The sequence below is a fragment of the Oncorhynchus kisutch genome, linkage group LG12, assembly GCF_002021735.2.
Source record: "Oncorhynchus kisutch isolate 150728-3 linkage group LG12, Okis_V2, whole genome shotgun sequence".
Classification (NCBI taxonomy): domain Eukaryota; kingdom Metazoa; phylum Chordata; class Actinopteri; order Salmoniformes; family Salmonidae; genus Oncorhynchus; species Oncorhynchus kisutch.
The window spans coordinates 24,502,979-24,529,721 of NC_034185.2; the positions used below are offsets into that span (position 1 = coordinate 24,502,979).

At 40.3% G+C, this 26,743-nt stretch overlaps 1 protein-coding gene across 2 annotated transcripts in view; it reads right to left on the bottom strand.

Annotated features, from left to right (window-relative positions):
* The window catches only part of txlnba (taxilin beta a), a 33,300-nt gene extending 7,061 nt beyond the window's left edge, over positions 1–26,239 (bottom strand). The window contains exons 1-5 of one of the 2 annotated variants that reach the window (XM_020496541.2): positions 26,111–26,239; positions 17,127–17,462; positions 15,270–15,361; positions 14,470–14,640; positions 7,692–7,886 (exon numbers count right to left, since the gene is read on the bottom strand). In XM_020496541.2, coding sequence (XP_020352130.1) covers positions 7,692–7,886; positions 14,470–14,640; positions 15,270–15,361; positions 17,127–17,448 — 780 coding nt within the window. In that variant the 5' untranslated portion in view covers positions 17,449–17,462; positions 26,111–26,239. Of the gene's footprint in view, positions 1–7,691; positions 7,887–14,469; positions 14,641–15,269; positions 15,362–17,126; positions 17,463–20,737; positions 20,786–26,110 lie in introns of those variants that run through there. The other variant, XM_020496542.2, reaches the window with a different exon arrangement.
* Between the last annotated feature and the right edge of the window lie 504 nt (positions 26,240–26,743).

Below are 26,743 nucleotides of genomic sequence, written 5' to 3' on the forward strand. Positions count from 1 at the left end.
AAATAGCCTTTACACAGCCTGGAGGTGTGTTTTGGGTCATTGTCCTGTTGAAAAACAAATAGTCCCACTAAGCGCAAACCAGATGGGATGGCGTATCGCTGCAGAATGCTGTGGTAGCCATGCTGATTAAGTGTGCCTTGAATTCTAAATAAATCTGACACACCTTGATCTGTTTCACCTGTCTTTGTGGGTGTCTCCAAACCCTCCAGGTGTCGCCCACCTGCTCCATTATCCCCTGTATATTCATACCTGTGCTCTCTGTTTGTCTGTTGCCAGTTCGTCGACCATTCTGCCTGTCCTGACCCCGAGCCTGCCTGCTGTTCTGTACCTTGTGACACTGCCCTGGATTACTGACCTCTGCCTGCCATTGACCTGTCGTTTGCCTGCCCCCTGTTTTTGTAATAAACTTCTGTTGCTCCGAACTGTCTGCATCTGGGTCTTATCCTGAGGTTCGATTGTTGACCTGTTATTTGCCTGCCCCCTGTTTTTGTAATAAACTTTTATTATTTTGAATTGTCTGCATCTGGGTCTTATCCTGAGGTCTGATAAAATCACCGACAGTGTGACCAGCAAAGCACCCCCACACCTCCACACCTCCTCCTTCTTGCTTCACGGTGGGAACCACACATGCGGAGATCATCTGTTCACCTACTCTGCGTCTCACAAAGACATGGTGGTTGGAACCAAAAATCTCAAATTTGGACTCTTCAGACAAAAAGACAGATTTCCACTGGTCTAATGTCCATTGCTTGTGTTTCTTGGCCCAAGCAAGTCCCTTCTTCTTATTGGTGACCTTTAGTAGTGTTTTCTTTGCAGCAATTCGACCATGAAGGCCTGATTCACACCGTCTCCTCTGAACAGTTGATATTGATGTGTCTATTACTTGAACTCTGTGAAGCATTTATTTGGGCTGCCATTTCTGAGGCTGGTAAATCGAATGAACCTATCATCAGCAGCAGAGGTAACTCTGCATCTTCCTTTCCTGTGAAGGTCCTCATGAGAGTCAGTTTCATCATATAGCACTTGATGGTTTTTGCGACTGCACTTGAAGAAACTTTCAAAGTTCTTGATATTTTCCGGATTGACTTCATGTCTTAAAGTAATGATGGACTATTTGCCATAATATGGACTTGGTCTTTTACCAAATAGGGCTATCTTCTCTATACCACCCCTACTTACCATTTCTCCAACAAGTTTCATCTTTGTCCCCATGTGCAGTTGCAAACTGTAGTCTGGCTTTTTTAATCACGGTTTTTGAGCAGTGGCTTCTTCCTTGATGAGCAGCCTTTCAGGTTATGTCGATATAGGACTCATTTTTACTGTGGATAGAGATTCTTTTGTACCTGTTTCCTCCAGCATCTTCACAAGGTCCTTTGCTGCTGTTCTGGGATTGATTTGCACTTTTCGCACCAAAGTATGTTCATCTCTAGGAGACAGATCGTGTCTCCTTTCTGAGCGGCATGATGGCTGTCTGATGGTGTTAATACTTACTACTACTATTGTTTGTACAGATGAACGTGGTACCTTCAGGCGTTTGGAAATTGCTTCCAAGGATGAACCAGACTTGTGAAGGTCTACAGTTTTTTATGAGGTCTTGGCTGATTTCTTTTGATTTTCCCATGATGTCAAGCAAAGAGGCACTGAGTTTGAAGGTAGGCCTTGAAAAACATCCACAGGTACACCTCCAATTCACTCAAATGATGTCAATTAGCCTATCAGAAGCTTCTAAAGCCATGACATAATTTTCTGGAATTTTCCAAGCTGTTTAAAGGCACAGTCAACTTACTGTATGTAAACTTCTGACCCACTGGAATTGTGATACAGTGAATTATAAGTGAAATAATCTGTCTGTAAACAATTGTTGATCAAATTACTTGTGTCATGCCCAAAGTAGATGTCCCAGCTGTCTTTCCAAAACTATAGTTTGTTAACAAGAAGTTTGTGGAGGAGTTGAAAAACAAGTTTTAATGACTCCAACCTAAGTGTATGTCAACTTCCGACTTCAACTGTACATGCACATACCCACATATATATATATATATATATATAACATTCATACATATACACATATATATACATATATATACATTTTTTGGAATATACCTTCCTTTTTTATTCCCCGTAAACCCAACCACCGCTCCCCCAATTGGAGTAAACTAATAAACAATAACAGTTAGGCTTCTACTTCCAGCATATACATACTATAAACATTTTATAGACACAATCTATTTGACAAAGTTCTATTTTGTTTGTTTTTAGTCCTGGCCTTCCTCTATTTCTGAGGCCCACCCAGTGCGATTTCTATTTGCCATATATTTTTCAATTGTGCTGTGATGCTTCACAAAGTACTGAACCTTTCTATTCTCATAGTTTCTGAAGATTGTAAATTAAAGATAAACATTTTGTTAAAATAATTATTATATTATTGACTATGACTTTTGACTATTGACTATGACTTTTCAAATCACCAAGTACTGCTATCTGCAGCGTTAGCGCTAGGTAAGTATTGCAATTATTCAGCCATTCCTGGACCTGTGACCAAAAACGAGCTACACATCGACAGTAACAAAATAAAATAACAAAATAAAGGTGTTTTATCAATTAGTATATTTGAGTTTAACCACAATATTTGTTGTATTATTTGTTCTGCCTTTTCAGGTGGATTAAACTGAAATTGCAACCAACTTTCTATGGCTTGTTTAAAAAATAACAATATTTTGGAGATGTTTTGAAATAACCAAAAGTGAGCGGTTGTAATCTGAATAAAGGGATAATGGCTATTCTTGAAACATGTTGTGTGTAACGAGTGCGCTGAGAGTCGGGATGCAAGTTCAAGGAGTGAAACCATTTAATTAATAAATGAACAAAACAAGAAACACAAACAGCGCACCGACATGAAACAGGAACAGAAACAACAACATCATTGTGTCAGTGTCATTATGCCCCTAATGCTGATGACAGGTTTGCACCCTAACGAGCAGCCAGGTGACCTAGAGACCTGAGAGGGCATGTGACAGGGTGAGACATTCTTACTAATTTACCAGAGAACCATTTTGGATTTAAGTATAACTTTTGGACTGATGCCTTTGGTGAGTGGTCTAATGCTTTAATATTTAATTATTTCTGAATTCATATTTTAATTTTGTCTGGATTGCAATTCCAAATAAAATTGAATATTTTTTGCTCATATAATTTCAAAAGCAGGTCTCTAGGTGTAGGCAAAACCATAAGCAAATAGGTAAACTGTGACATGACTAAAGAATTAATCAGGGTGATTTTTCCACAAATAGACAGGTATTTTCCTCTCCATGGTAGCAAGATCTTATCTATTTTTGCTGACTTTATATTAAAATTGATTGTAGTGAGATCCTTTCTTTCTTTCGGGATATGTATACCGAGTATGTCCACATCCCCGTCAGACCATTAAATTGGTAAACTACACAATAATGTATAGGTAGCATTTTTTTGTGATCCAATATGTAATATAGGACACTTATCAGGGATTCTAATTGTGGATTTTTGATCCCTCAATATTATTGTTGGATCTAATTTTAACAGCTAACATTTAGATGGCAATAATAAATAGATATGCCAATAATGGACAACCTTGTTTTACTCCTCTTGACAGTTTAAAACTTTCTGAGATGGAGCCATTATTTAATATTTTACACCTAGGGTTACTATACCTAACTTTAACCAATTTTATAAGAGATTCTCCAAAATTAAAATATTCCAGGCATTTATATATAAACTCAAGTCGTACTTTATCAAAAGATTTTTCAAAGTCAGCAATGAAAACCAGGCCTGGTTCCCCAGATATTTCATTGTGTTCTACTGTTTCCAGTTATTGTCTTATATTATCTCCAACGTATCGTCCATGTAAAAACCTGTCTGATTAGGATGAATAATATCTGACAGAACCATTTTAATTCTATGGGCTAAGCATTTAGCAAAATGTTTTCATCACAACACTGAAGTGTAAGAGGCCTCCAATTTTTTTAATGGACTGGAGGTTTATATATACTAATTGGATCCTGTTTCAGTAATAATGAAATCAGACCTTGTTGAGTGTCCGATTTACTACCATTTATATAGGAGTGGTTATAACATGCTAATAATTGTCATCTGAGTATATTAAAAAAGTATACCTCTACTGGTATGCCATCCAGCCCTGGAGTTTTCCCGGACATAAAGTCTTTAATTGCATCAAGAAGTTCCTCCTCTGTAATTTGGCCTTCACATGAGTCTTTCTGAACAGATGTAAATGTAACATTATTAATAGGAAACATTTTTTTACAATTAGCTTCGGTTAGTGGAGATGGAGGAGACTGAAACAAAAACATACGCTTAAAGTACTTTACTTTCTCTTTCAAAATATTGTTCCGTAACAAGTTTCAGTAATATGTTTTTGGTAGCATTTCTATGTTGAAGATTGAAAAAATATTTTGTGCATTTATCCCCATATTCCATCCAGTTCCCCTAATTTTTCATAATATATTAAACTGGACATTTCTTGAATAAGTTCCTCCATTTATTTTTGTTTTTCCTCTAACTTACTCTGCGCCTCAATGATTCAGTTTTTATTGCTATCTATCTTTACTGTTAGTCCTTCAATTCCCTTTGTTAATTTGGACTCTTTTGACCTAAATTGCTTTTGTCTTATAGATGAGTACTGAATTGCATTGCCTCTGAAGGCACATTTAAAAGTGTACCATACAATAAGGGGATCTGCTGTACCTATGTATGTCGGAAAAAGTCAGTTATAAATTATTCTGTCCTAGTGAAAAACAAATGATCATCCAGTAGGCTGTGATTAAATTTACAATATCCTCACCAACGTGGAAATTCTGTAAGAGTAATATGAGAGTAATAGAGTAATATGCAATTATGTGATGGTCCTACCGCACTCTGTCCCATATCAACACTTTTTAAACTTTTGGTGCCAGAGAGAATGACATAAGAAAGTAATCAAGACAACTAGCTTGATTAAGCCTCCGCCATGTATATCTGATTTCCTTAAAAACCTTTTAAGGATTTGACCCTTTTTCTCAATTTTTACCTAAAATTACATACCCAAATCTAACTGCCTGTAGCTCAAGCCCTAAAGCAAGGATATGCATATTCTTGGTACTATTTGAAAGGAAACACTTTGAAGTTTGTGGAATTGTGAAAGGAATGTAACAGAATATAACACAATAGATCTGGTAAAAGATTATACAATGAAAAAAACAACCGTTCTTTTATTTTTTTTGTAACATCATCTTTGAAATGCAAGAGAAAGGACATAATGTAGTATTCCAGCCCAGATGCAATGTTAATTCTGTCCACTAGATGGCAACAGTGTTTGTGCAACGTTTTTAGACTGATCCAATGAATCATTGCATTTCTGTTCAAAGTTTTGTGTCAAGACTGCCCAAATCTGCCTAATTTGTGTATTAATAATAACTTTTCATGTTCAAAATTGTGCACTCTCCTCAAACAATAGCATGGTATTATTTTACTGTAATAGCTATTGTAAATTGGATGTTGCAGTTAGATGAACAAGAATGTAAGCTTTTCGCCAATATCAGATATGTCTATGTCCTGGGAAATGTCTTGTTACTTACAACCTCATGCTAATCGCATAAACCTATGTTAGCTCAACTGCCCCGTGGATGGGACACCGATCCCGAAGAAGTTTTAAGTGCCTGAGGGTGATAGTTTGTAGTGTGATTTCCTTTACAGTCCATAGAGGTATTTAAAACCGTATTATAATCTCCCACCATAATAATAGAGTCTTTTTTGTAGGGTTGATAAATTATTATATACACTACTTTTTAAAAGTTTGGGGTCTTTACTTTCTTGGCAATTTCTCGCATGAAATGGCCTTCATTTCTCAGAACAAGAATAGACTGACGGATTTCAGAAGAAAGTTATTTGTTTCTTGCCATTTTGAACCTGTAATCGAACCCACAAATGCTGATGCTCCAGATACTCAACTAGTCTAAAGAAGGCCAGTTGTATTGCTTCTTTAATCAGGACGACAGTTTTCAGCCGTGCTAACAGAATTGCAAAATGATTTTCTAATGATCAATTAGCCTTTTAAAATGATAAACTTGGATTAGCTAATACAACGTGGGACGGCAAGGTAGCCTAGTGGTTAGAGCGTTGGACTAGTAACCAAAAGGTTGCAAGATCAAACCCCTGTACAAATCTGTCATTCTTCCCCTGAACAAGACAGTTGACCCACTGTTCCTAGGCCATCATTGAAAATAAGAATTTGTTCTTAACTGACTTGCCTAGTAAAATAAAGGTTAAATTAAACATGCCATTGGAACACGGTGACCTTTGCTGATAATGGGCGTATGTAGATATTTAATAAAAAATCTGCCTTTTCCAGCTACAATAGTCATTTACAATGTCTACACTGTATTTTCTGAACTATTTGATGTTATTTTAATGGGCAAAAAAATTGCTTTTCTTTTCACATTTCTAAGTGACCCCAAACTTTAGTGTGTACATTTCAAGAAGTGTGGATCATCATTATATGGACATTATAGGTTAGTAAGCCATATCTGTTTATGGCCCAATAACATATTTAACATCATCCATCTACCTTGAGGATCTGTTTGGACAATTTTCACATTTGGATCAAAATAACTGTTCATTAATATCATCACCCCTTTTGAAATTTTTCCCCCATGGGAGAAGTATATTTGGCAACCCCAGTCCTTTTTCCACACAACTCAATCTAAAATTGTTGAATGAGTTTCCTGTAAACAATAGATATTATATTCCTTCTCTTTTAGCCAGGTAAATATTGATAGTCTTTTCTTATTATCTGCTGAGCCATTACAATTATAACTAGCTACACTTATTTAATGAGACACAAGTTTAGATTCTATTCATCATAATATATGTTTATAATCGTACCATTAAGAAGTAACATGATGATTGAGTGTCCATGCAGCTGTACCATGATATTTGCATTGCTACTAAGTAAAGGGTCACTACTTTGAAGAATCTCAAATATAAAATATATTTTGATTTGTCTGGTTACTACATTATTCCATATATGTTATTTCATAGTTTTGATGTCTTCACTATTATTCTACAATGTAGAAAATAGTAAAAATAAAGAAAAACCTTTGAATGAGTAGGTGTCCAAACTGACTGTTACTGTACATTTGAAAAACATTACAATACATTCGTAACAGATTTCACAACATATTAAGTGCGTGCCCTCATATTAAGTGTGTTTTTTGTGATTATACTGTATATGCTATAGTGTCACTCTATGAATTTGTCATGTATACAGCACAAATAAGGAGCCCTTGCTGGCTATAACTCTAAGTATTGATGTGAGTAGGAAGCAATAATAGCTTTAAGCATAGCAGCGGGAAGTAAGGGTGCTGAGGGGGCTGCATACTGTATATTTACAGCACCCCCACCTCTAAACATCTTCCCGCGGCCAGCCATGCTTCTAAGTGTCTCTGAGTGTCTTTATCTGACTCAACTCTTTTGTCACAGCTATCTCACTCAACATTACATACAAGTGTTAATTTCCTGTAGATGAATCATCATCAATAACGTCTTTGGTTATCAAATGACTCTCTGACTGGAGCCTGCATGCATGGGGTTTGTAGTCCGGGGATGAGGGTGTACAGATATACAGACATGTAACAGTGAGGTTAAGTGTCCCTGTCGTGTACCTCCTCTCTCTGCTCATACTGGCTGATGATGTGTTTGAGTTTGTCTGCCAGGTTGGTGTTCTCCGAACACAGCTTGTTGTTGCGGTTACTGTGCTGCTCGATCTGAGCCTGGATGTCTGTCAGCGTGCTCTGGAAGTGAGTGGTGATCTCTCTGCGCTTCTCCTCATCCTCACGACAACGCGCAAGGGTCTCCTCCTGAGGGAGAGGGAGGGGGAGAGGGAGAGGGAGAGAGAGAGAGACATTCAGACTTTAGTCAACCTCCAGCACAACCCTCTCATAAAGTTGCTGGGGTCAGGTTTGTGAAATGCCAGTTTCCAGACTCAGCTTACTGAGAAGCAAGCCAAGCATTGCCAGAGTTTCTATATTAAGACATGGCTGTTTATTTTACAAATGACACAGGCGTAAGCTCCCACATGGGAAATGTAACTCAATTCAACCTGCAGCTAAGTGCTCAAAGACAGAGCTCCTACCACTGAAGTAGCAAAGCACATTAACGCCACTCCTCCTCAGACTCTGCTACCAGATGACAAGACATGATGTTCCACTTTCAACAGCTGTCACATTCCCATTCAAATCGGCACATTTTGATTCACTTTGCATGTACTAACAATGTTCATTTTTGCATAATGATTGCTGCATATCAATCGGTTATACCCAATAGTCAAATGATAACCCTAACTCTGCTTCCACCCTGATTTCCTTTAGACATTGAAATGTGAAGATGTTAGAAGGAAAGAGATGGATGTGTCAAGGCTTTAGAGCTTTAGCCCATCAGGGGAGGGCCGCGCCCATCCTCTGCTTGTGCCTCTGAGCCTTTTTCTCTTGCCTTTGATTTATAGTCGAAGGGCAGATGTCACAAAAGACCAATGAGACCATCCCTCTTGTCAGAGAGCCACGACACCGGTGCCCTGTGTCTGAGGGGTCTCCTCCCAAGGCCTGAGTGTGAATCACACACACACTAACACATACACACAGCGCAGTGTGGCAGTGAGAGACAACAGAGGTCCTCCAAGTGTAGAGAGACTGGGTGTCCAATTACCTCCCCAGGGGAGAAGAACAGGAGATGAAATACGTCCCAGAGGTTGTGTAAGTGGTACACAATAGACAGGATACTGATCCAGTGAAAAATGTCCATTTGCTTACAGATCATTGAGCATTATGCCATTAATGACCAATAGGGTGATTTATAAATGATTCATAAACAAATAAAATGCCCATTTAATCATACTGTGTACATAACTGTTGGCTGTGAATCAAAGAATACGTGAACACTGGGTTCAGTGATGCCGAATTAAGGGATAAACTTAATCAAAACCGGAGATTTAGCTGAAGAGGTTTCACATTAAAAGGACTAACAGCAGTGGCAACACAATATACATCTTTGATTATGCTAAACCTGTGACCTTTGCTTAAGCATGTGGCCAAATTAGGTAGTGCTATTGGTCATGGACTTTCTTTGAAACCTTACAGACAAACTGCTTATAATGGGATGACTAAACTTTTGTCAATCTATTATTTATAGATGTAACAGGACACTCAAGCATGTAAGGGCTAATTGAGCTATGACCCTCTCACATTGAGAGCACTCTGACTAAGGGAAGAGAGTCCAGGCCTTTTGGAAGTGGCCCCTTTAGCCATCTAACTTTTAGAATGAAAATACCAGTAGTTTAAGAAACAAAATCAAATGTACAGTGGACAGTAAGTATAGTTGACAAGCATTGACAGTAACATTTTCTCTCTCCTGCATTTGATGTCCTATTTCACTCATCAAGTCTATTTGAGTTTCAATACTCACAGCTACCAACAGTGAGACATCAATAGATCAGTTGATTAAACATACAGTAAGAGGCTGGTAGATTGTTGCTCTGCTCCCCTGCTGTGTATTGGAGTCAACTAAAGGAATCCGTATGGTTCCCACCCGAAACAGTTCGGAACAGTTTGTACATACAGTACCAGTCAACAGTTTGGACACACCTACTCATTCAATGTTGTTTTTCTTTCTTTTGGACTATTTTCTACATTGTAGATTAATAGTGAAGACATCAAAACTATGAAATAACATATATGAAATCATGTTGTTACCAAAAAGTGTTAAACAAATCAAAATATATTTGAGATTCTTCAAAGTAGCCACCCTTTGCCTTGATGACCTACACTGGCCCTTCTTTGGACACTGTGTTAACAATCCTCCAGACGAGCTTCAATGCCATACAACTCTCCTTCCGTGGCCTCCAACTTTTCTTAAATGCAAGTAAAACTAAATGCATGCTCTTCAACTGATCGTTGCGCGCACCTGCCCGCCTAGTCTATTATCACTACTCTGGACGGTTCTGACTTAGAATATGTGGACAACTACAAATACCCAGGTGTCTGGTTAGACTGTAAACTCTCCTTCCAGACTCACATTAAAACTCTCCAATCCAAAATTAGAATTGGCTTCCTATTTCGCAACAAAGCATCCTTCACACATGCTGCCAAACATACCCTCGTAAAACTGACTATCTTACCGATCCTTGACTTTGGCAATGTCATTTACAAAATAGCCTCCAACACTGTACTCAGCAAATTAGATGTAGTCGTTCACAGTGCCATCCGTTTTGTCACCAAAGCCCCATATACTACCCACCACTGCGACCTGTATGCTCTCGTTGTCTGGCCCTCGCTTCATATTCATCGCCAAACCAACTGGCTCCAGGCCATCTATAAGTCTTTTATAGGTAAAGCCCCGCCTTATTTCAGCTCACTGGTCACCATAGCAGCACCCACCCGTAGCACACGCTCCAGCAGGTATAGTTCACTGGTCATCCCCAAAGCCAACTGGCCACCTTACCTTCCAGTTGTCTGCTGCCAATGACTGGAACGAATTGCAAAAATCACTGAAGCTGGAGACTCATATCTCCCTCACTAACTTTAAGCATCAGCTGTCAGAGCAGCTTACAGATCATTGCACCTGTACATAGCCCATCTGTCAATAGCCCACCCATCTACCTCATCCCCATATTGTTATTTATTTGTTTTGCTCTTTTGCACCCAAGTATCTCTACTTGCACATTCATCTTCTGCACATCTATCACTCCAGTATTTAATAGATCAATTGTAATTATTTCGCCACTACGGCCTATTTATTGCCTTACCTCCCTAATCTTACTTAATTTGCACACACTGTATATAGACTTTTATATTGTGTTATTGACTGTACATTTGTTTATTCCATGTGTAACTCTGTGTTGTTTGTGTCGCACTGCTTTGCTTAATCTTGGCCAGGTCGCAGTTGTAAATGGGAACTTGTTCTCAACTGGCCTACCTGGTTAAATAAAGGTGAAATATATATATATATTAAATGACAGCTTTGCACACTCTTGGCATTCTCTCAAACAGCTTTATGAGGTCATCACCTGGAATGCATTTCAATTAACAGGTGTGCCTTGTTAAAAGTTAATTTAATGCTTTTGAGCCAATCATTTGTGTTGTAACAAGGTAGGGGTGGTATACAGAAGATAGCCATATTTGGAAAAAGACCAAGTCGATATTATGGCAAGAACATAATGACAGAGAAACGACAGTCCATCATTACTTTAAGACATGAAGGTCAGTCAATCCTGGAAAATGTCAAGAAATCTTTGCGTTTCTTCAAGTGCAGTCGCAAAAACCATCAAGCGCTATGATGAGACTGACTCTCATGAGGACCGACACAGGAACAGAAGACCCAGAGTTACCTCTGCTGCAGAGGATACGTTCATTAGAGTTAACTGGGCCTCAGATTTCAGCCAAAATAAATGCTTCACATAGTTCAAGTAACAGACACATCTCAACATCAACTGCTCAGAGGAGACTGCCTGAATCAGGCCTTCATGGTCGAATTGCAGCAAAGAAAATACTACTAAAGGACACCAATAAGAAGAAGGGACTTGCTTGGGCCAAGAAACACAAGCAATGGACATTAGACCGGTGGAAATCTGTCCTTTTGTCTGAAGAGTCCAAATTTGAGTTTTTTGGTTCCAACTGCTGTGTCTTTGTGAGACGCAGAGTAGGTGAATGGATGATCTCTGCATGTGTGGTTCCCACCGTGAAGCATGAAGGAGGAGGTGTGATGGTGTGGGGGTGCTTTGCTGGTCACACTGTCTGTGATTTATTTAGATTTCAAGGCACATTTAACCAGCATGGCTACCACAGCATTCTGCAGCAATACGCCATCCCATCTAGTTTGCGCTTAGTGGGACTATCATTTGTCTTTAAACAGGACAATGACCCAACACACCTCCAGGCTGTGTAAGGGCTATTTGACCTGTAAGGAGAGTGATGGAGTGCTGCATCAGATGACCTGGCCTCCACAATCACCCGACCTCAACTCAATTGAGAAAGTTTGGGATGAGTTGGACTGCAGAGTGAAGGATAAACAGTCAATAAGTGCTCAGCATATATGAGAACTCCTTTAAGACTGTTGGAAAAGCATTCCATGTGAAGCTGGTTGAGAATATCAAGAGTGTGCAAAGCAGTCATCAAGGCAAAGAGTTGCTTTATTTATTTATTTTACCAGGTAAGTTGACTGAGAACACATTCTCATTTACAGCAACGACCTGGGGAATGGTTACAGGGAAAGTAGGGGGGATGAAAGAGCTAATTGTAAGCTGGGGATGATTCGGTGGCCATGATGGTATGAAGGCCAGATTGGGAATTTAGCCATGACACTGGGGTTAAGTAGAATTTTCTACTTTGAAGAATCTCAAATATAAAATATATTTTTATTTGTTTAACACTTTATTGCTTACTACATGATTCTACATACAGTGCCTTGCGAAAGTATTCGTCCCCCTTGAACTTTGCGACCTTTTGCCACATTTCAGGCTTCAAACATAAAGATATAAAACTGTATTTTTTTGTGAAGAATCAACAACAAGTGGGACACAATCATGAAGTGGAACGACATTTATTGGATATTTCAAAATTTTAACAAATCAAAAACTGAAAAATTGGGCGTGCAAAATTATTCAGCCCCCTTAAGTTAATACTTTGTAGCGCCACAGTTTCAGTTCTTTCCACAGATTCTCGATTGGATTCAGGTCTGGACTTTGACTTGGCCATTCATTCACCTGGATATGTTTATTTTTGAACATTGTAGATTTTGCTTTATGTTTTGGATCATTGTCTTGTTGGAAGACAAATCTCCGTCCCAGTCTCAGGTCTTTTGCAGACTACATCAGGTTTTCTTCCAGAATGGTCCTGTATTTGGCTCCATCCATCTTCCCATCAATTTTAACCATCTTCCCTGTCCCTGCTGAAGATAAGCAGGCCCAAACCATGATGCTGCCACCACCATGTTTGACAGTGGGGATGGTGTGTTCAGGGTGATGAGCTGTGTTGCTTTTACGCCACACATAACGTTTTGCATTGTTGCCAAAAAGTTCAATTTTGGTTTCATCTGACCAGAGCACCTTCTTCCACATGTTTGGTGTGTCTCCCAGGTGGCTTGTGGCAAACTTTAAACAACACTTTTTATGGATATCTTTAAGAAATGGCTTTCTTCTTGCCACTCTTCCATAAAGGCCAGATTTGTGCAATATACAACTGATTGTTGTCCTATGGACAGAGTCTCCCACCTCAGCTGTAGATCTCTGCAGTTCATCGAGAGTGATCATGGGCCTCTTGGCTGCATCTCTGATCAGTCTTCTCCTTGTATGAGCTGAAAGTTTAGAGGGACGGCCAGGTCTTGGTAGATTTGCAGTGGTCTGATACTCCTTCCATTTCAATATTATCGCTTGCACAGTGCTCCTTGGGATGTTTAAAGCTTGGGAAATCTTTTTGTATCCAAATCCGGCTTTAAACTTCTTCACAACAGTATCTCGGACCTGCCTGGTGTGTTCCTTGTTCTTCATGATGCTCTGCGCTTTTAACGGACCTCTGAGACTATCACAGTGCAGGTGCATTTATACGGAGACTTGATTACACACAGGTGGATTGTATTTATCATCATTAGTCATTTAGGTCAACATTGGATCATTCAGAGATCCTCACTGAACTTCTGGAGAGAGTTTGCTGCACTGAAAGTAAAGGGGCTGAATAATTTTGCACGCCCAATTTTTCAGTTTTTGATTTGTTAAAAAAGTTTGAAATATCCAATAAATGTCGTACCACTTCATGATTGTGTCCCACTTGTTGTTGATTCTTCACAAAAAAATAAAAGTTTTATATCTTTATGTTTGAAGCCTGAAATGTGGCAAAAGGTCGCAAAGTTCAAGGGGGACGAATACTTTCGCAAGGCACTGTATGTTATTTCATAGTGTTGATGTCTTCACTATTATTCTACAATGTAGAAAATAGTACAAATAAAGAAATACCCTTGAATGAGTAGGTCTGTCCAAACCTTTGACTGGTACTGTATATTAAGACAACATTTTGTAGCATTTTTGTTCATTTTGGTCTATGGTAAGGGTTTTTGGCTGTTCATACACACAAAAAATATTCTCAAGGCAAGCTGAAGTTTGGAGCCAAAGTCTACACCATTTCATCTGTCATTGGTCAACAGTAGGGATTCGTCAATTAAGTGTTTGTTGTCATCATACAACTAATTTTCATGCAAATTTTGTTCACCTGAGAAATACTGCACCAAACATCTTAGTTAGATATTAGAGACTAAGATCTCTGTGAAAACTTCAAAATTAATGACAGATTTCTTGAGTTATTTTAGAGCTAGCAGTGAGCATCAACCCACCTTCAGGGTCTTGAACCCATAATGTCGAGTAGATTAGTGTAGTGATGGAGCCGAACAGTTATCACCCACCTTGAGGGTCTTGTTGTGCCTCTGGAGTTCCTTGCAGAGGCCCTCTAGTTTGCTGTGGGCCAGGATGGCTCTGCTGTGCTCATACTGGAGCTGGTCCCTCTCCTTCCCCATGTGGCCCTGCTTCTTCTGAAGGAACCTCAGCTGCTTCTGTTCCCCACGACGCTCCTCCAGCTGTGGACCATGCAGACAGATGTGCCATATACATTGCACTGCCTTTCAGCCTCTGCCCTCTGTTCAGACTTGGGCTGTCTAAGCTGCTTTTGGCTAACAACCGACTGGGTGACTAAAATAATAAAAACATGTCCTAAGAGGATTTGGTATGGCTGGGTGGGTGGATGGGTATATATTTGTTTCATCTCGACATCTCTTTAGGTTTGTCTCTTTCTTTTTCCTGGTGATACTATGCACTGTAAATCTAGGAACTGTCCAATTACTACACATGAAGCAGACTGGTAGGCGATGTCTTTGGTAATATTATTCATAATGCCTAGTGTTCCTGATGTTGCCTTGTTGAGGAATTACAGAGCCATGTTGTAGCTAGCTGTCTTATTATGGAATATGGCCTTTGCGTTCATATTCGCCTTTGCAGCCAGAGGCGCAGAATATTTAGGTCATCACGGTACGAGACTGAACCACTTTCAAGATCTCACTAGGCACTCTCTGTTTTCCCTGTTGATTCATGTGTGCTTTTATTTGTTTCCTTTCAACTTTCCCTGGTCTGTTTTATTGCTGCTGGTTCCTGCTGTGCTGAAGGACTCTACTCTCTGGTGTGCTGATAGAGGGGAGAAGAGAACACTCACCAGTTCGGCATACTTCTTGAGTAGAGCATCCAGTTTCTCTTCTGGCGTGCACAGCTTGTTCAAACTTTGCATTAGAAGCGTGCCCTCCTTTCCTGTGTGGATAGAGAGAAATCATGTAGTGTTTGTTTCCATTTGGACAGGCACTAGAAAAACAAAGATGAAAAAAGGCCAACAGGGATCATTCTATAAATGGTTTCAAAATAAATACTTTTCTGAAGCAATTTCCCCTGCATGAAAGCTCTTGCATCTTGACACCTATGTCTTTGGAAAGGCAAATCAAATCAAATGGCTGAAAATGCGGAACCAAGATTTGTATTACCCTCTGTTGCTGGCCTGGTTTCATGTTGAGGCAAAGAAACTATCTCCAACATCTGCTATTGGTTAGAAAATACACTTTGTGTTGCTCTGAAGCAGGCCTCTCCCCATAACTTGTGTAACCTGTCCTCAAAACACAGTCTGAACATGGGGCACAACCTGGATGGATGTTGAGATACAATAACATGACACTTAACATGTCTGCTTGTTCATTTGTGGATAAGCAGTCATGATTTTAAATGATCTTGCCCACTTATACAGTAAGTCTTAGATTCAAAAGAAGATGAAGGAATGCATCCTCTGACTATATAATAATAATTTGGTGGATGCTTATATTTGTTCTATTTCAAACATTTACAAGTGTGTACTATACGCATGTGTGAATTAGATTTTTTTTGTTTGTTGCATATCCCAACTCCCCCTGAGAGTAGGGTCATGGCCATGGTCTTCCATTATTAACAGCGACTCCTGAGCAATTAAGGTTAAGTGCCTTGCTTAAGTGCACATTGACACATTTTTAACCTTGTCAGCTCAGGGATTCAAACGAGCAACCTTTCAGTTACTGGCCCAACACTCTAACTGCTAGGCTACCTGCCACCCCATTTATAGTGAACAAAAATATAAACACATGTAAAGTGTTGGTCCCATGTTTCATGACAGAAATAAAATATCTCAGAAATGTTCCATACAAAAGCTTATTTCTTTCAAATTTTGTGCACACATTTGTTTACATCCCTGTTAGTGAGCATTTCCCCTTTGCCAAGATAATCCATCCACTGGACAGGTGTGGCATATCAAGAAGCTGATTGAACTGCATGATCATAACACAGGTGCACCTTGTGCCGGGGACAGTAGAAGGCCACTCTAAAATTGTCAGGTTTGTCACACAACACAATGTCACAAGATTTGAGGGAGCGTGCAATAGGCATGCTGACTGCAGGAATGTCCACCAATTTAAATGCACAAAGATGCAGCAACGATATCCTGAGGCCCATTGTGAGGCCCATTTGTTTAAGGTATCTGTAATCAACAGATGCATATCTATATTTCCAGTAATGTGAAATCCATAGATTAGGGCCTAATGATTTTATTTTCAATGATTGATGTCCTTAAATGAACTGTAACAGTAAAATCTTTGAAATTGTCGCATGTTGCGTTCATATTTTTGTTCAGTATATATTTGAAGTCAATGAAAACTATTCTTAAGAGCGATATACATCATTATGTGTCCAATCATTTCTTTTAACACATGTTCTGTCAATTGAATGCTTGTTGAGTGGTAACTAGAATACCTCCTCTGGTCTATCTCATTAGCGCACTGCCCCGTCTTTGCGCTCACAGATACTGTTGTCGGACAACAACAGATTATAACATAGCTGTGTTGAAATACAAAACCATTCTGCTGCTGAATGTAAGGTTGTGGGACTTGACTATGTTTTCTATATATATATCAAAGTGTTAATGTTGTCTTTAAAAACAAAACTGCACAATCCAAGTAATGCATGAGGAAAACAAAACATTGACCTCCCTAAATCCACCTACCTAAGCCTTTCAGCAACTTCTTTGCATCCTTGCCCGTGCTGGTGTTCTTGGCGGATGTGACTTCATCAGCTTCCTCTCCGCTTGCCTCCTCTTCCACCTTATCCGTTTCCAGGATGATGCACTGTTTCTCTATCAGGCTGGCTGCGGAGCCATAGGTGTTGATAATTTCGTCCAGCCGACGACCAAACTCCTCCATGGGGTCCATGTGCTGGCCCTCCTGGGGTAGAGGGACCGGGGTCTCTGCTGTGACTGGGGACGGTGGTGGAGTCACACTGGTCTGGGCTGGGATGACCTCTGCAACAGACTGGACGTTGATCTCCATTCTCACAGATGTGGCTGAGAGGGGACAGAGATATAGGATGTTAGATGTCCTATATATACAAAAGTCTGTGGACACCACTTCAAATTAGTGGATATTTAAGCCACACTCGTGGCTGACAGGTGTATAAAATCGAGCACACAGCCATGAAATCTCCATAGACAAACATTGGCAATAGAATGGCCTTACTGAAGAGCTCAGTGACTTTCAACCTGGCACTCTCATAGGATGCCACCTTTACAACAAGTCAGTTCGCCAAATTGCTGCACTGGTAGAGCTGCCCCCGTCAACTGTAAGTGTTATTATTGAAGTGGAAACATCTAGGAGCAACAACGGCTCACACAAGCTCACAAAATGGGACCACCGAGTGAACTCAACATGTAAAAATCGTCTGCAACACTCACTACCGAGTTACAAACTGCCCTTAGAAGCAACATCCGCACAAGAACCATTGGTCGGGAGCTTCATGAAATGGGTTTCCATGGCCGAGCAGCTTAAGATAACCATGCACAATGCCAAGTGTCAGCTGGAGTGGTGTAAAGTTTGCAGCCATTGGACTCTGGAGAAGTGGAAACACGTTCTCTGGAGTGATGAATCACACTTCACGATCTGGCAGTCTGAGAGACAAATCTGGGTTTGGCGGATGCCTGGAGAACACTACCTGCCCAAATCATAGTGCCAACAGTAAAGTTTGGTGGAGGAGGAATAATGGGCTGGGGCTGTTTTTCACGGTTTGGGCTAAGCCCCATAGTTCCAGTAAAGGGAAATCTTAACATTACAGCAATGACATTCTAGAAGATTCTGTGCTTCTAACTTTGTGACAACAGTTTGGGAAAGGCCCTTTCCTGTTTCAGCATGACAATGCCCCCGTGCACAAAGTGAGGTCCATACAGAATGGTTTGTCAAGGTCGGTGTGGAAGAACTTGACTGGCCTGCACAGAGCCCTGACCTCAACCCCATCGAACACCTTTGGGATGAATTGGAACGCAGACTGTGAGCCAGGCCTAGTCGCCCAACATCAGTGGCCGACCTCCCTAATGCTCTTGTGGCTGAATGGAAACCGAAAGTCCCTGCAGCAATGTTCCAACATCTAGCGGAAAGCCTTCCCAGAAGAGTGCAGGCTGCTATAGCAGTAAAGGGAGGACCATCCCCATATTAAGGCCCATGATTTTGGAATTAGATGTTCGATGAGCAGGTGTCCACATAATTTTGGTAAGGTAGTGTACTACTACCTATGTGGCAGATACGGAGACACATTAGAAAACTAACAAACAAACTGACAACTATACTAATAATACTAACTACACTAAAAAGGTACCTGTGTAATAGTGATGCACGGGATGACTCATATCTGCAGGGCGGACGGTTTTAGGGTCATTCAGGTTTGAATAAAGAGAAGCAATGCCTTTAAAAAAATCCATAAATGTATAATTATTGTGCAATTTATATAGGATTCATTGAGGCTTTTTTTTCACCATTTTAGGCTATCTGGTATTAGTGCATAAGCCTAAACTTTAGGGCTGTAAACACATCAAATAGCCTACACAGACAATCTCCAAATAATGCTTTTGGGAACGGGCAGAAAAACTTAACGTCAATTGCAGGCAAAACGGACATTGTCCAAGTTTAATTCAATAAGACAAAAGCTGAGAAAGGAGAGTTGAAAATAATGAGAAGGGAGGGCCAGAAAAGTCATGTTTGTAAAACAGTTGGTGAAGTGGTAAAAGAGGATGATAGCCTTGCCAGCTATGTTATGTGTCATGATTGTGAGGCGCTAAACAAATCTGATAGTCACAAGACGGGACTTCAAATAGGCCTATGGCATGTCAAGGGAACAGTAGCATACTGTTTAGATTGGTTAAATGAAAACTGAAATCTGGCATTGACTAACCAGAATAAGCTACTGTTTTTCTGGCAAACTCCAAAGTCCTCTGATAGTACTAGCCCCGTGCCAATCGACATCCCTGTGTTTTGAGAGAAATGGCTGTGTTTGACAGGTAGCCTATTGCTCACGGTTTGAGCATGAAAACAATAACTGATTTGATGATAAGGACAGATGCTTGGAGATGAGAAGCAAGTACAGGGAGTGAACATTTAATTAATAAACAGACATAAAATAGGACAGAAGAGCATCTGGACATGAAAAACATAACGACATTAATGCTGACACGGATGAAACAGAGGAACAGACAGATATAAGGAAGGCAATCAAAATGTGAAGGAGTACAGGTGATTCCAATGAAGCGCTATTGCACGTAATTAAGGTGACAGGTGTGCGTAATGATGGGCGCCCCTTTGAGCGCCAGGGAGGGGGAGCGGGGGCAGGCGTGATACCTGGGCAAGGCGTAGAAGCCCAATGAGCCGACTGAGGCATGGGAGGCTGATGATCCGGCTGAGGCGTGAAAGCCTGACGAGCCGGCTGAGGCATGATGTGGGATGGGAACCTGCCGAGGCAACCGAGGCAAGGAAACCTCTCGAACCAGCTAAGGCGTGGAAGCCCGACGAGCCAACTGAGGCCCCCCGGCTCCATCGGCAGCGGCACTCGAACCCGACGTTACCAATATAAACAAAAACTAAAACTCCATGATGCTTCAACTTGTGGTGTCAGCATTCTGTGAGGACAGGCACTTGGAGACGAGAAGCAAGTATAGGGAGTGAACATTTAATTAATAAACATATATGAAGCAGGACAGGAGAGCTTCTGGACATAAAAAACATTCATGCAGACACGGGTATGAAACAGAGGAACAGACAGATATAGGGAAGGCAATCAAAACGTGAAGGAGTACAGGTGAGTCCAATGAAGCGCTGATGCACGTTAAGAAGGTGACGTGCGTAAAATGATGGGCAGCCTGGCACCCTCGAGTGCCAGGAAGGGGGAGCGGGAGCAGGCATGACATCGATCAATTTAATGAAGTGCATAGCCTACAGTTGATGTCGGAAGTTGACATACACTTAGGTTGGAGTCATTAAAACCACTCCACAAATTTCTTGTTAACAAACTATAGTTTTGGCAAGTCGGTTAGGACATCTATTTTGTGCATGACACAAGTATTTTTCCAACAATTATTTACAGACAGATTATTTCACTATTATTTCATTATTTCATTATTTCACATTATTTATCACAATTCCATTGGGTCAGAAGTTTACATACACTAAGTTGAATGTACGTTTAAACAGCTTGGAAAATGTAAAAAAATTATGTCATGGGTTTAGAAGCTTCTGATAGGCTAATTGACATCATTTGACTCAATTAGAGGTGTACCTGTGGATGTATTTTAAGGCCTACCTTCAAACTCAGTGCCTCTTTGCTTGACATCATGGGAAAATCAAAAGAAATCAGCCAAGTGTAGACCTCCACAAGTCTGGTTCATCCTTGGGAGCAATTTCCAAACACCTGAAGGTACCACGTTCATCTGTACAAACAATAGTACGCAAGTATAAACACCATGGGACCACGCAGCCGTCATACAGTGCAGGAAGGAGACGTGTTCTGTCTCCTAGAGTTGAATGTACTTTGGTGCGAAAAGTGCAAATCAATCCTAGAACAACAGCAAAGGACCTTGTGAAGATGCTTGAGGAAACAGGTACAAAAGTATCTCTATCCACAGTAAAACGAGTCCTATATCGACATAACCTGAAAGGCCGCTCAGCAAGGAAGAAGCCACTGCTCCAAAACCGCCATAGAAAAGCCAGACTACTGTTTGCAACTGCACATGGGACAAAGATCGTACTTTTTGGAGAAATGTCCTCTGGTCTGATGAAACAAAAATAAAATAGTTTGGCCATAATGTCCATCATTATGTTTGGAGGAAAAAGTGGGAGGCTTGCAAGCCGAAGAACACCATTCCAACCGTGAAGCACAGGGGTGGCAGCCTCATGCTGTGGGGGGGTGCTTTGCTGCAGGAGGGACTGGTGCACTTCACAAAATAGATGGAATTATGATGTAGGAAAATGATGTGGATATATTGAGGCAACATCTCAAAACATCAGTCAGGAAGTTAAAGCTTGGTCGCAAATTAGTCTTCCAAATGGACAATGACCCCAAGCATACTTCCAAAGTTGTGGCAAAATGGCTTAAGGACAACAAAGTCAAGGTATTGGAGATGCCATCACAAAGCCCTGACCTCAATCCTATAGAAAATTGTGGGCAGAACTGAAAAAGCGTGCGCGAGCAAGGAGGCCTACAAACCTGACTCAGTTCCACCAGCTCTGTCAGGAGGAATGGGCCAAAATTCACCCAACTTATTGTGGGAAGCTTGTGGAAGGCTACCCGAAATGTTTGACCCAAGTTAAACAATTTAAAGGTAATGCTACCAAATACTAATTGAGTGTATGTAAACTTCTGACCCACTGGGAATGTGATGAAAGAAATTAAAGCTGAAATAAATCATTCTCTCAATTATTATTCTGACATTTCATATTCTTAAGAGACCTAAAACAGGGAATATTTACTAGGATTAAATGTCAGGAATTGTGAAGTTCAAATGTGAGTTTAAATGTATTTTTTGCTAAGGTGTATGTAAACTTCCGACTTCAACTGTATATATAAAGGGCGTACATGTATACACTTTCACGTTTAATGCGAATAAATTGATAATTGCCAAATGCATCATAACGAAATATTGAGCCTATTTAATGCAGCCCTTGCTGTTAATAGATCGCAAAGCAGCATACAACAGAGCTAAATGTTTGGAACAAGTTAACTTTCTCATCCATAGCCTAAAAACGCATATCAAAAGTGCAAGTTTGCTGTTTACATCACATCTTAAGGCTGGGGACATTTAGGATGTCATCTACTGAGGATCGCTAAAATATCCTAATGATTATGATCACACTTCCCCAATTCAAATAATATTGGGACACCATACCAAAGATGGTTTGGTATGGTTTATGTAAGGAAATGTAATGTAATAATAACTCATGCAGAATTTAGCATTTCTTGCAGTAAAATGATGCACCAAATGTAGGCTACATTTGGACTTGGGAACAGGAGTGGAGGAATATGATTTCTTTATTTCTGCATCATGAGAGAATGCATTGCCCAGTTGGTGCTGTCTTTATCATAAAAGCTGATTTCAACCATGTGAAATATGCATCAAAGCTAAACTGAAACCTTATCAGAAACATGTTGGGTGGTTTTCACAGCATTCTTTTAGCTTACAAACTCATCCGCGAACGATGACAGAGAAAACTTTACCTAAGTCAACTAGATTGAAGAATTCATTCTATGGCAACATATAATGACAAAAGATAAGCTATATATATAATTATAGACAAGTTGACTATCAAATAGCCAACCAAAATGTCAGAAATTATAAGCAGAAACATTTCTAAATCAGGCAGCAACAACAAATTCTGCACCCCTTGACTGTGCACATTTTCTATATTTGCAGGTCCGGCATGGGTGTGGGCCTCAGATTTTCACTTGAACACATATAGTCGAGCGGTTGCTGATGGGTTATTAGCAATTGTAGGCGGGTGTGGGTGACCACTATCTGTGTTTTTTTATGACATTTTTTATAGAACTTTTATTTAACTAGGCAATTCAGTTAAGAACAAGTTCTTATTTACAATTTTATATATGTATATATATTTTTTTTACCTTTATTTAACTAGGCAATTCAGTTAAGAACAAGTTCTTATTTACAATTTTATATATGTATATATATTTTTTTACCTTTATTTAACTAGGCAAGTCAGTTAAGAACAAGTTCTTATTTACAATTTTATATATGTATATATATTTTTTTACCTTTATTTAACTAGGCAAGTCAGTTAAGAACAAGTTCTTATTTACAATTTTATATATGTATATATATTTTTTTACCTTTATTTAACTAGGCAATTCAGTTAAGAACAAGTTCTTATTTACAATTTTATATATGTATATATATTTTTTTACCTTTATTTAACTAGGCAAGTCAGTTAAGAACAAATTCTTATTTTCAATGAAGGCCTAGTGGGTTAACTGCCTGTTCAGGGGCAGAACGACAGATTTGGCAGGTAAAGGTGCTCTCAAGCGGCTAGATGTTCTTTACCATTCGGCCATCAGATTTGCCACCAATGCTCCTTATAGGACACATCATACCAGTCGCAAGACCCACTGTATACCCGTCGCAAGACCCACTGGTTGATGCCTATTCTAAAACCCTCTAGGGCCTCACTCCCCCCTATCTGAGATACCTACTGCGGCCCTCATCCTCCACATAAAACACCCATTATCAGCTCGGGGATTTGAACTTGCAACCTTCCAGTAGTCCAACGCTCTAACCACTAGGCTACCCTGCTGCCCAATGATGTCCTATCAAAAGGCAAAAGCCTCCTGCGGGGACGGGGGCAGAGATATATATATTTTTTTATAGGACAAAACACACATCACAACACTACATAAAGCTACATAAAGAGAGACCTAAGACAACAACATAGCACGGCAGCAACACATGACAACACAGCATGGTAGCAACACAACATGACAACAACATGGTAGCAAGAAATGGCATCAGCACAAAACATGGTACAAACATTATTGGGCACAGACAACAATACATCACGCGAAGCAGCCACAACTGTCAGTAAGAGTGTCCATGATTGAGTCCAGTTTTAGTGTTTTTTGCAGCTTGTTCCAGTCGCTAGCTGCAGCGAACTGAAAAGAGGAGCAACCCAGGGATGTGTGTGCCTTGGGGACCTTTAACAGAATGTGACTGGCAGAACGGGTGTTTTATGTGGAGGATGAGGGCTGCAGTAGGTATCTCATATAGGGGGGAGTGAGGCCCTAGAGGGTTTTAGAATAGGCATCAACCAGTGGGTCTTGCGATGGGTATACAGTGGGTCTTTTGCGACTGGTATGATGTGTCCTATAAGCAGCATTGGTGGCAAATCTGATGGTCGAATGGTAAAGAACATCTAGCCGCTCGAGAGCACCTTTACCTGCCAATCTATCAACTATGTCTCAGTAATCTAGTATGGGTAGGATGGTCATCTAAATCAGGGTTAGTTTGGCAGCTGGGGTAAAAGAGGAGCGATTACCATAGAGGAAACCAAGTCTAGATTTAACCTTAGCCTGCAGTTTTGATGTGTGCTTAGAGAAGGACAGTGTACCGTCTAGCCATACTCCCAAGTATTTGTATAAGCTCTAAACCCTCAGCGGTAGTAATCACACCGGTGGGAAGAGGGGCATTCTTCTTACCAAACCACATAAGCTTTGTTTTGGAGGTGTTCAGAACAAGGTTCTCTGAACAAGGTTCAGAGCTATGTTGTTGATGTAAATTGAGAAGAGCGTGGGGCCTAGGATTGAGCCTTGGGGTACTCCATTGGTGACAGGCTATGACTGAGACAGCAGATGTTCTGACTTTATACACTGCACTCTTTGAGAGAGGTAGTTAGCAAACCAGGCCAAAGACCCCTCAGAGACACCAATACTCCTTAGAAGAATGGAATGGTTTACCATATGTAAAGCTTTGGCCAAGTCAATAAAAATAGCAGCACAATATTGCTTAGAATCAACAGCAATGGTGACCTGTGTACCACTTGCCTAAATCTAAAACAAAATCTCCAAACTGCAATATCTCTTTGTTAATCTAAAAGATGAACATTTTCTGAAAGAAAACTAAAAAATGTACATTTTGTAATGTACATTTTAATTTTGTAATATTTAATCTGATGTTTAAGCTTCTCTTAGACTGAATACTAGGTATAGTATTAATTCTCAGTAAAGTAACTTTCAGTCTGATGCATGTGGAACAAATCACTGTGGGTGGTGAAAAATAGCACATAACCCAATAGCCTGTCAGGAGTCAGGAAACAATACCAATGTGAGGATTTAAATCTGCCCTGTCACAAATAGACCTCAGGCCCAGCAGCCTCCCTTCCCACTTCTCTATTTGATTTAATACAGAATTAATTTAAAGCATCCAGAGGTTGTTTATCCCTCAGCTCTATTGCTACATGACTGCTCCCTGCTTATCAGGATAAAATTAGCCCTAGTCCCCCCCCCCCCCCCCCCCCTGCAGCCCCTTTCCCTCTCCCACCCTCCCTACTTCCAGCGGGCAGGCACACGGCACCTGTTCTGAGGCCTCACTCTATTTTAGGAGCCTCTAAATATGGTCAAGCTATTTGTTATTCCAGCCACGTATCTGTTGATGTCGATGACGGCACTTTTAATGTAGAAGTGTGAAAAACACCGTTGACATTATGTTCTAAATGTCTACATTCATTCTTTGTTAGCTGATAATACATCTGATGAGATGACATATATATTTTTAAAGAGAATGTGTTTCAGTTGATGATTTCGAATAGATCATAACCTCCTCTGATAATGTTGAATAAACAACACAAATCAAAAAACACTGAATAATTCAGTGTGACTTCAGACCAAACTAACACAGGAGAATACTTCACCACCAACTCAATTCACCATAATGATACAGAATAGTTAGCTTACACTACATAGGTTACACAGGTCACACGAGCACAACACATTTGTCACTATGATCCGAAGGTAAAGCCAAAGACAACTCATCAACTTTGTCACCACACATCATGAAGCAGTGTTTTACTAATCATCAGAACTAAACAGGGCAGATAGACATAGCTCAAAGAAAAGTTACATAGAATTTCTGTACCTGAACAGTGTGTAAAAGTGTTTGGGAAATCCACTTACCAGGTCCAGGGGATTGAAAGAGAAAAGTGAAGAGGGTCCAACAGGACTCTGGTGACTGAGGCAACAGCTGTGATAGGCAAGTCCCTCAAAATAACTTCCTGCAACTCAACTCTGCTCACATCAAGTGGAGAAGCTGTCAGCGTATGAGGGGCCACAATAATAGCCTTTCTGATCAGGCTTTGCTGGAGGGCAGCTCAAAGGCCCACCCTTGCCTGTCCTTCCTGGAATCTCCAGGGGCTGTTTTTAAAGAAAGGTTTGGTGCAGTTTTACCATGCAAGTTTGGATTGTCTGGTTATTATAGCTCTTGTTTAGAGTTTTTCCTTACCATGTCACCTAGATGGCTCATAAGTAGGGCCCAGTTTTTCTATATATACAAAAGTATTTGGACACGCCTTCAAATGAGTGGATTCGGCTATTTCAGCCACACTCATTGCTGATAGGTGTTTAACATCGAGCACACAGCCACGCAATCACCATAGACAAACATTGGCAATAGAATGGCCTTACTGAAGAGCTCAGTGACTTTCAACATGGCACCGTCATAGGGTGCCACCTTTCTAACAAGTTAGTTTGTCAAATTTCGCCTTGCTAGAGCTACCCCAGTCAACTATAAGTGCTATTATTGTGAAGTGG